Below are 12,342 nucleotides of genomic sequence, written 5' to 3'. Positions count from 1 at the left end.
TACAAATGATGATGATGGTTGTTATTTTTGAAGTTGTTTTGTAAGTATAATTGAAACAAAGCTGATTTTTGTTACAAATGTATGACAGTTGACCGAGTAAAAAAAAAAGAAAGAAATGATTCATCATTTCTTGAACTCACTCAAAGAAATCAGAGACACAAAAGAACCAACAAAGAACCAACACAAATCAGAATAATTTTTTAATAAATATTTATTTCTATGGTCTGATTAGGAAAATAATCAAAATCAAAAGAAAATAAGATTTAACTAAGAGGAGGGGGTGATTAGATATGAAAAGTAAAACCCATCATGCAACAGGAATCAAATGAAGATGTACCTTTTCCACAATTGCACAATGATGACTCATGATTTAATAAAATTTATATCAAATGCTTCATCGGCTTTTGCCATCATTCTTTTTCAGATGATGCTTTTCTTGTTAAATGTGACTTGTGATATCGTCTCCTTCATAGAGTCAGGTTATAACATTGTTTTATCTTTTTGTTGAGTTTTACTCATTGGCAGTTCTTGCCATTTTTTTCTTGTCCACTAGGACATATGAAAACATTGATATTATTGGGATTAGTTTTACGCTGAATAAAAGTTCAATTTTCAAACGTGAGAATGTGGTAACAAATTGAGGATAAGCTCTTGAACAGAAATATGGTGATGGTTGGTTTGCAAGAAGGAACACAAATGTGTACGATGTTTAAAGCAATTTTACTGGGTGAACAAATGGATGATACAAGAAAAAGTTAATTGTACAGAAAAGATGATTTGCGAAAAACATGTTTCACAAAAACTTATCTGGGGTGGAAAGTTCAAGTAACCTGTTGCATGTGTTTGTCCCTCAATTCTGGCTTTTTTCATGTCGGACTTGGTTGCAATCCAAGCAGAAATTTGGTGGTAAATGATTAACTTGTAACTGCTGTCTAGGGTTTGTCACAAAATAGTCTTCAGTTCAAGTTGGTAATGGTGGGAAGTGGCTTGATTTTTATCTGACTGCCATGTTCAGCTTTTGTCACCAAGCTTCAACCATGTCTTGCTGCTGTAATCAAAAAAGGATGAAAAAGAGGAAGGACATACTCATGTGAAGGTTTTTATAAACTACTTCACATGACCCCTAAAGTGGCAGGGACTGGAAATCCTGCCAGCCTAAAGGTAATGACTTATCAATGAAGAGGAAGAGGGTAGAGGTACATAAATTCTAATAATATCTCTAGTAAATGATAATCTCTAGTAAATGATAATCTCTAGTAAATGATAATCTCTAGTAAATGAACATTTGTTTTCTTTCCAAAGTCATTGTATTTTTCATGTTCCTTTTCAGCAGCATTTGATAATTATTGGAGTCATCTGATGGTTTCATTTTAAGTTCATCTTGTTCAGTTTGTCTCTGCAAAACTAAAGGAATTAACTCCCTCTCATTTGTTTTCTCTCCTACTTTCTCTCCAAGAGTGTGATGGTAGTCAGATAGCTAGGGTTTAGGGGGGGTGACAAGGTCATAAAGTGCTGTACCAAATCCTACTTACGTTTGAAATGCAAAATCCTAACAAACATGTATTAAAAGAAAGAAAAAAGAAAGAGAAAAAAGGTCTGATAGTTGTCACACAAATAAAAATCAATATCAAAAGATTAGTTTATTGTTTTGTTTTTTGCCCCCCCCCTTCAAGAAAAAGAAAAGGTTCATTCCCATACACCATTTGACTTAATATCCAAGTAGCGTTAAAACTTACTGAGGAGGTCAGGTTAGTTAAAGGAAAGAGTTGCACTTTATATATATTTACAATTTTTTTTCCTTTTTAGGTGACATATATCTTGTTGGATGTACAAATGTTGGCAAATCATCGATTTTTAATATTTTGTTACGATCTGATTTTTGCAAAAGTCATGTACGAGATTTATTGGAACGAGCAACTGTATCTGTTTGGCCTGGTAAGTATAACTTTTATTTATTTACACATAAACTCAGTGAAATGTATTTCATTTTTTTATTCTTTTCTTTTGTATTATTTAATCATAATTAAAAAAATGTTTTATAACTAAAATTTCTTAGAAATTTTAGTTATAAATGTCAAAAATTCTAAAACTAATAATTTTTTAGAGAATAAATCAAAAGTGTATCTTCTCTCTCTCTCTCTCTCTCTCTCTCTCTATATATATATATATATATATATATATATATATAGAGAGAGAGAGAGAGATATCTATATATATCTATATATATCTAATATCTCTCTCTCTCTCTCTCTCTCTCTCTATATATATATATATATATATATATATATATATATATATATATATATATATATATATATAGAGAGAGAGAGAGAAAGAGACTAGCAATTGGTGCCCGGCATTGCCCGGGTGTTTGGAGGTGTATGCTGAGCAAAAAAAAAAAAAAAAAAATCAATTTTTTTAACTTTGACCCCTATTATGACTCCTTAAAATTTATTGTTTTGGGCTCAACTTAAGTTATTAAGTTAGATCCATGTCTATATCTAAAATTTCAAGTGTTTAGACAAAAAATTCTCGGAGAAGTTTGGTAGAGTTCTCAAAGATCAAATCGTTGAACTTTGACCCCTTAATCGACAAATTTCTGGCCGAAAACCGATTACGTCGATTTTCCCAAATCTCAGTACCCTGTATATCAAATTTCAAGTCTTTAGACTTAAAATTGACAGAGTTATTGCATATGGAAATGTACACAGACACTTTTATATATATACTAGCATGGGCGCCCGGCGTTCCCCAGGTGTTTGGAGGTGTATGTTGAGCAAAAAAAAAAAAAAGTGGTAGTAGGAAGGTAGGCTCGAACCCGCATCGCAAGGGAGGAAAAGAACGGGGCAAAACCTAACGTTTATGCTGTTATGACCACCGCCAAACCGGAAGCGACATATTTTTAAAATTAAGGCTAGACAATCTAAAGGAGAGGATAACTTTAAAAAATATCGGAAAAAAAAGTTTAAAAAAAAAAACCCGTACAAAAGTGCTTAGTTGAAGGGGAAGATATGAATGTTTTTAGCCAATTTTTTGATATCTGTCATATGAAAGGTCGAACTTTAAAACGATACTGATCTTGGTAAAATCCGTCGCCTCTATTGAAAGTTTAAGGCAGACATGCAAACAGACATACATTTATATATTAGTAACTAAAAATTTTCGACCCAAACTGATGAAAAAGCTTGCCCTATCTCTGAATACCCTTTATGTAAAATTTCAAACATTTAGACCAGAAATTGTTTGAGCAATTTGGAAAAGACCGCAGAGATCAATTTTTTAAAATTTTGACACCTATTACGACCCCTTAAAATTTATTGTTTTAGGCTCAAATCAAGTTATTAAGTTAGATCCATGTCCAAGGAACCTATATCTAAAATTTAAAGTGCGTAGACACAAAATTGTCGGAGGAGTTTGGTAGAGTTCTTACAGTCAAATAGTTGAACTTTGACCTCTTAATCGCCAAATTTCTGGCCAAAACCGATCAAATCGATTTTCCCAAATCTCAGTACCCTGTATATCAAATTTCGAGTCTGTAGACTAAAAATTGACAGAGGTATTGCATAGGGAAATGTACACAGACACATTCACTTTTATATATATATATATATATATATATATATATATATATATAAGAGAGATAGATAGATATAGATATATATTAGATATATTTAGATATATATTAGATATATATAGATATATATTAAATATATATAGATATATATTAAATATATATAGATATATATCAAATATATATAGATATATATCAAATATATATAGATATATATCAAATATATATAGATATATATCAAATATATATAGATATATATTAAATATATATAGATATATAGATATATATACAATATATATAGATATATATAGATATATATTAAATAGATATAGATATAAATAAAAATAAATGTATATAGATATAAATAAAAATATAGATATATAGATATATATTATATAGATATATATATCATATATATAGATATATCATATATATAGATATATATATAGATATATATTAGATATATATAGATATATATTAGATATATATAGATATATATTAGATATATATAGATATATATTAGATATATATAGATATATATTAAATATATATAGATATATATTAGATATATAGATATATATATTAGATAGAGATATATATAGATATATATTATAGATATATATTAGATATATATCTATATCTATATAATATATATCTATATAATATATATCTATATAATAAATATATAATATATATATATCTATAATATATCTATATATATATAATATATATATCTATAATATATATATGTCTATATATGATATATCTATATATAATATATATATCTATAATATATATGTCTATATATGATATATCTATATATAATATATATATATAATATATATATATATATATCTATAATATATATATGTCTATATATGATATATCTATATATAATATATATATATATAATATATATATATATCTATAATATATATATATATCTATAATATATATATGTCTATATATGATATATCTATATATAATATATACATCTATATATATAATATATACATCTATAGATATATATCTATATGTATATATATCTATATATATCTATATATCTAATATATATCTATATATATCTATATATATATTTAATATATATCTATATATATCTATGAAACTAAACTATAAATATATATATATATATATGTATGTATATAGTTTAGTTTCGTATATAGAAACATATATATTTTATAATTTGCTGATATTATTTTCATAAGTATGTATGCATAACTTAGAATTAATAAATTTACTAATTATTAAATAGAACATTAAAATTGTTAGTACGAATAGTTTTTCTTCTTTTTTTTTAGCTTAGTTTAGTTTCGCATATACAAACATATATATAATATTTTATGGTTTATTGATATTATTTTCGTAAGTACATGCATAGATATACATATATATATGGATCAGAGATATCAGTGAAACATCGTGAATATAATCTCATCTTCCAACGTAGACCCCTACTACCAGGTCTCCTTCTCCAACATCAGGGGTCTATGTTCCAACCTTCCAGAGGTTGAAACCCAATTACAGGAGACAAAACCTAACATATTATTTCTAAGTGGAACTGAAATAGGACCGACCACTTCCCTAGATGAGTTCATAATTAACGGATACTCTAACTTAACAGCTAAATCTGACCCCCAAGATCGCCATGGGCATGGAATATGTGCCTACATTAAGGATGGCTTCCCGTGTGGCAGGGATATCTCTAGAGAAGATCCTAATTTACCCTATATGTGCTTCAGGGTTGCACTTGCTAACACCACTGCATTTATATTTGCCCTCTATCGGCCCCACAACAGCGGAGTTACTATTTTTAAGAGCATATCTGAGAAAATAGACCACATACTGTCTGCACATCCCTCGGCTAACATCTACATCTGTGGTGACTTCAATGTCCATAACGTGGAATGGCTGACCCATTCAAATAAGACAGACGATGAGGGGAGGTTTTGTCATGATTTTGCCATTGCTTATGACCTCACTCAGATTGTTCGCGAACCCACCCGTGTGCCCGATACACCCGGTCAATATGCAAGCCTCCTAGACCTTTTTCTCTCAACTTCCCCTGAACTATGTTCATGTTCCGTTCATTCTCCTCTAGGATCCTCCGACCACTTCGTCGTATCAGTTAAGATAAAAACGAAATGTAATAAGTCCCCAGATGTACCCCTCCACCGTACTGTATACCGATACTCTATGGCTGACTGGGATAACTTCCGTACATTCATATCTGATTTACCTCTGCACTCCATGTTTAAAAAGGAAGTGTCCTCTATAGTATCAGATCTGACCGAATGGTTAATTGTAGACATAGACCAATTCATACCATCTAAAAAATTCCAACAAAGACCTAACAGCCAGCCATGGTTCTCCCCAGAATGTGCTGCTGCTATCGCGCACAGAAATCACTTTTTCCATAGCTACCAACGTAATAGATGCACTGAGACTAAAGCTGCTTTCAGGACTGCCAGCAACCACTGTAAAAGAGTAATAAAAAATGCAAGAGAGCTATATGCCCAGTCTGTTAAATCCAAGGTAGCTGATCAGCGGCTTGGTTCCCACCAGTTTTGGCAAATAACAAATAGGATCCTGAACAGAAGTGTGCGTTCTATCCCAACCATTATCAATGAACAAGAGGTCATCTCGTCAGCATCAGACAAGGCCAAACTATTTGCAAAGAACTTTGCAGCTAATTCTACCCTATGCGACGAAGGCCATCAACTCCCTATATTTCCTCCTATAACACAGAACAAGCTAGGTAACATACAAATATACGTGCATGAGGTCGCCAAGCTAATCAAGAACCTAGATTCCAGTAAAGCAACTGGCCCTGATGGCATCCCAATTATAGTGTTAAAAAAGCTTCAACCAGAACTCGCTCCCATACTTACGAAACTATTTAAGCGCTGCCTTTAGGAGAAGTGCTTTCCGACTCCCTAGAAGACCTCATCAGTTTGCCCTGTATTTAAGAATTCAGGTGATAAGTCATCTCCCTCTCAGTACAGACCAATAAGTCTCCTGTGTGTTATGAGTAAGTTGCTGGAATCCATATTAAATAGAGAAATAGTCAACCACCTCAGCAGGAACAACCTTCTTAGTGACACACAATATGGTTTCCGCTCTGCAAGATCTACCGCAGATGTGCTGACGGTTATATCCCACAGGATTAGTGAATCTCTTGACAAAGGCTTCCTTTCTAGGGCAATTGCTCTTGACATATCAAAGGCCTTCGACAAGGTATGGCATAAGGGTCTACTTCATAAGATTTCCAGCTACGGTATAACTGGAAATGTTTTCTCAATCATTAAATCATTTCTCTCCGATAGGCTCATAAGAGTAGTGGTAGATGAAAAATAATTGCAGGCCTGCAATATAAATGCTGGAGTCCCTCAGGGGTCAATCCTGGGCCCAACTCTCCTCCTGATCTACATCAATGACCTCCCTAAACACATACTTAAATGATTCGTTCACATCTATGCTGATGACACGACCATCTACGGCAACACATCAAAGGCTGTAAATGACAAAGTTCTCTCTGATTCTCTCTCCTCTGATCTCGAGCGCGTGGTTCAGTGGGGGAAGACGTGGCTGGTTATCTTTAATGCATCCAAAACCAAACTCATATCCTTACATCATCAACGCTCTGATCCCCATCTGGCATCAATTGGGATGGATGGCTCTCGTCTGGGTGAGGCTCCGTGTTTTGACAAGCTTCTGGGTTTAACCTTTACTCCTGATCTGAAATGGAACACGTGCATCAAGTCTGTTGCCAAGGTCGCTGGAAAGATGGTGGGATCCTTCTACCGCTCCAGAAGATATCTCACTACTGATGCAATTCTCTATCTATATAAAAGCCAAGTACGTCCAAGGATGGAATACTGTTGCCATATCTGGGCAGGAGCTGCTAAAAACAGCCTATCCTGCCTTGACAGAGTACAAAATAGACTTCGTGGCTTAGTGGGGGATGCCCTTTTCTCTACCCTGCAACCTCTCTCCCATAGAAGAGACGTTGCGAGCCTATCCTTGTTTTATCGTTATTTCTATGGCAGGTGCTCGTCTGAACTCCAATCTCTGGTCCCCCCTCGCCAATCTTTCATAAAAAACACCTAGCTGAATCCACTGTGAAAAATTTCCCCCACTCTTTATCTGTGCCTAAATCAAAACGTGGATTCCATGAACAAAGCTTCTTTCTTAGAACTGCACACCTGTGGAACTCTGTTCCGTCTGCCTGCTTCCCACCTGACTACAACTTGGATGTGTTCAAGTCCAACGTTAACAAATTCCTAATGAACCGCCCCCTTAAGTAAACACTTCATCAAATCTCCACACTAACGTAATGTACTTGCAATAACCCTTATCCCTGAGTGGCTTCCGGGCCTTGATAAGTGGTGATCACTGTGTAAAAAAAAAAAAAAAAAAAAGATATAAATAGTCCGAATAATTCAAATAATATATACGTATTCTCTTTTACTGTTTTCATCTAAATAATCAAAAATATACATCCTATAAAAATGTCAACAGAGAAAAGAATATGTACAAATTATGTTTTAAAAAAAGTACCAAATAAAAATTTCCAACATACATTATTATTCAGTGAGTTTTCTATTAATGAAAGAACTCCTGAAACTGTTCTATTTGTGAAGCTACACTCTCATATTTCTTCAAAATTAAGATTTTATGAACTTGAAATAACTTTGTATTCTTGTTAATCTGATAATCATGGAAATTATTGCATTTGTGTTTGTCTTATTTTTGGGGGTTAAAAGTAGTATCTGTCTAGAAAGTATTGAGAATAATATTCTAATCCAAGGGTGAGCAAACTTTTAAAATTTTAATGGTCCGCATAGTATATATTTTCCAATATAATTGATATTTAAAATAGACAAAATAAAAGGATTTCAAAGAAAAAATGGAATTAATTTTCATGTATTAGCATTTAAAAATTCTATAGAAAATTCCCATGAAACACATTTATTTGAAAGATACGGTAACTTTAAACTTTAAATGAAAACAATTTTATTAATATGTATTTTTAAGTATGAGCTTCACATGAAACACATTTGAAAAAACAAAATAACCTTGTTTTAAGAATATAAGCAATTATTAAGTAACTCTGTTTAAGGAGATAAAAAAATATATCTTATTAATTAATATTTTAGATTAAAAACTTCAAAAGATACACATATAAAGTAACTCAAAGGACAAAAATGAATTTATATATTAAAGTTGTATTGATATTTTAAAGCAGTAACTTGACACAAAACATATTTATTTGAAAGACAAAATAGCTCAACAACTGAGAAGGATCAAAATGACTCAGTGAGAATGATGCAACTGACTGCAATCATTTATCAGTTTGTTGAAATTAGGTGCTTGTACTGATTCTTAACACTGACTGAAGATTCAAGTCTGTGAGAAGTGACCTGTTCTTTGATTTGTTAATTTTCAATATGGAGAAAGTCTGCTCACATATGTAAGTTGAAGCAAATAACACAAACATCTTCCTTGCAAAATTTTTCAGATTTTTAAACTTTTCTGGATGCAGAGATGCATAAAATTCGACTAGTGGTTTATTTTCAAAGAGCCTTTTTAAAGAGTTGTCGGCTTGCAAATCAATAAGATCTATTTGCAGTTCTTCGGCAGCTGTTTCAACGTCACATGCAAAAGGTGAGCAAATCAAATCAAACTGTCCTTCAATTGCCTTGAAATCAGCAAATCTTCTGATAAATTCCTCTTTTAGAGCCATCAACTGGGAACTGTATTTGTCTGATAATGCTTATGTAACAGGAAAATGAACAAAGTTTTGCTCTTGGCAAAAAGTTTAAGTTTCAATTGAAACGCTTTCACTTCCATATCCAATTCATGAGCAAATACACTTTGCCTTGTAGTTTTGTATTTAACTCATTTAGCTTTTGCAATATATCTACAACAAATGCAAAATCACAAATCCATTTGTCACACTTCATTTCTTTTAAAAAGTCACAAGGAATTTCTTTCATATTAAAAAACATGACAACCTCTGCTTTAACGTCCCATATTCTCTTCAGTACTTTCCCCATACTTAACCATCGGATATTTGTGTGATACAGCATATCAGTAAAATCTGTCTCGATATCTTCCAAGAAACATTGGAACTGCCTGTGTTTCAGTCCCTGTGCTCTTATTAAGTTCACTGCACGCACTACTGGATCCGTAACATGTTTGAGTTTCAAAGATGATTTGCAGACGCTTTCTTGATGTAGTGAAAAGACAACACACTGTACGATGGAAAAACTTTTGATTTTTTATTCATCAACGTCACAATGCCACAGTGTTTGGCTATGAGTGAAGGTGTGCCATCAGTTGTAATACTTGCCAGTTTATCCAAGCTTAACCTAGACCTGATTAAACTGCTAATGACACTGTTGTATAAATCTTTTCAAGTGACTGTGTCTTTGAGGGACTGCATGGATAGCAATTCTTCTGTAATTTTAAAGTTTTTGTCAATTCCTTTGATGTAAATTAGGATCTGAGCAGTATCCTGAATGTCAGTGCTCTCATCTAAAGCAATAGAAAACCACTGAAAACTAACACTGGCTGTTAACACCTGTTCTTAAATATCCATTGCAATTGCATCTATGCGACAAACAATCGTTCTTCTTGACAGAGGTATAGTTTCTACTTTTGATATAACTTCAGGACATACTACATTGACAGCATTAACCATGCAATCTTTAATAAATTTTGTTTCTGCAAATGACTTTTTTTGCTTTGCAATTTTATTTGCCAATACAAAACTTGCCTTTGTCACATTCCTTTGTAAACATGAAGTTTTTTGAAGCATAGTTTGCTGTTGCCTCAAACTTTTTTATCAGATCAGTTGCTTTCCTTTGCAGTTCTTGCTTAAGTAAACGTCAGCTAATCGACATTTTGGAGCCACATTTTGCAAATTTAGTGTTTTTACATTTCCAGCACCAGAAAAATAGAAATTTGTTTTTCAAATATCTATTTTTTTCCTTTTTTATTCTTAAAAAAAAATAACTTGAAATTTATTTCTATGCAGAAAAAATATATAAATCCCCTCACCCCCACCTACCGGTTTCATGAGGAAACATATAGGATGTACAAGTCATATTTAGGCCGGGACATTATGGAACTCAACGCCCAAGGAATACTGATTTTTCGAGGATGAAAAAGAAACTTTAAAATGTGGTCATAAAGCGGATGCTTATTTTACGTTAAATTATTACAGAACAGTGATACCCCCCCTTTTTTAAAACCAATATTTTTTTTATAACTTGAAAACTACTCATTTGCCAGAAATTTAAACGTTATTTTCGTTTTCAGCATCCCCGAAAACCTGAAAAAATTGGCAATTTTAAAGGATTTGTCGAGGGTGGAGTTAAACTGCACATTTACCATTTATTATAAACAGTGGAAATTACGATTTCTTCACGATGTTGTGAAACGTTCATTTTATTTTTTACATGTCAAAGACATTGACACGTTTGGTAAAATGCAGTTATAAAATAAATATGGCAAATATCTTTTCTGGAGAAAACTAATGTTGATAAATATAGATAAGCACTCTGTGTTTTTCTGGTGTCACAAAAATTGAACAGGACTTTAGCGAGTGCCAAAACAATGTGAAAAAAAGAAAGTATGATCCGTGACGTCAGACTTGTGTTAACTATACGAAGTATGGAAAAGCAGAAACAACTTAATGATTTTTTTAAACCTTTGTTTTGTTTTTTTTTAAATTGCAATTAATAATTAATCTTTGTTATAATTTTGTTAGGTTTTAAGATTTACAGTTTAACAATTAATAATATTATAAACATTTGTATATTAAATATGAAATACGGTTTTACTGAATGTTCATTTGGTTACCTACCAGCTTCCATATTTCAGTAAAATGAGCCAAACAAAATATGAGGGGGGGGCCTACAAAATGCTTAATATTTGTGCAATAATATTTTCAAATCGGTTTTCATCTGGCAATAAAATAGCTGACAAGAGCCATGTTTATATTAAAACTTAATATTTAAAAAAAAAATTTAAACACAATTAATTAAAAATCTATGTTGTAACGGAACATTTTGAAATAATGGAATTTTAATCTTTTAAAAATTAATTAACGTTTAGGAAGTTTCTTTTTCTTGACAATTTAACTGATTATTAATTTGAAAAAAAAAACGCTATTAAAAAAAAACATAATAATATTACATTTATATCATTTTTTAATTGCAACTTCAAGGTAAGTTTTTGTTCAATGCGTGTATTAAATTTTTTTAAAATAATTTTTTTTTACTTTACTCTTATGTTTCATAAAAATAGAAATATTGATAGATTTAAATATATTTTGTTCAAATTTTGAAAAAATAAACATGGGTGGATTTGTTTTTCTATTAAAATTGACTTATTTCACACATTCGTAGTTTTTAACAAGAAATCAGTGAACCAGAACGAAATTAGAAGTTCCGTTCCATTTTTGTGACAGCCAAAAAACACAGCGTACTTAACCATATTTACCCTAATGTTGATACAATTTACGAAAATATTAAAAAAAAGGAGTAAAATAAGTACTTCAAAATATATCGAAAACATAACTAAAGAATTAGAAACAGCATGAAACAAATCGAAGATCCGATTATTTTCAATTTTTTAAACACCCACAAAATGTTACCTTTTATAAGCTTTTTGCATATATGTGAATTTTTGGTCATTTATAGAAAAATGGAAGACAAGATTAAAAGTGTTTTGCAATAAATATT

The 12,342-nt window shown here is 31.4% G+C and overlaps 1 protein-coding gene across 1 annotated transcript in view; it reads left to right on the top strand.

The window, feature by feature from the left end:
• LOC145246001 (nitric oxide-associated protein 1-like) overlaps window positions 1-12,342 on the top strand; it is a 56,855-nt gene that overhangs the window by 24,257 nt on the left and 20,256 nt on the right. The window contains exon 2 of the mRNA XM_080107799.1: window positions 1,807-1,935. Within this exon, the coding sequence (XP_079963925.1) occupies window positions 1,807-1,935 (129 nt within the window). The remainder of the gene's footprint in view (window positions 1-1,806; window positions 1,936-12,342) is intronic.

This window comes from Euprymna scolopes, chromosome 23, assembly GCF_053919585.1.
Source record: "Euprymna scolopes isolate OS-2025 chromosome 23, ASM5391958v1, whole genome shotgun sequence".
NCBI lineage: Eukaryota > Metazoa > Mollusca > Cephalopoda > Sepiida > Sepiolidae > Euprymna > Euprymna scolopes.
Note: the sequence above shows the minus strand (reverse complement) of the source record. Positions and strands in the feature narration are given on the sequence as shown.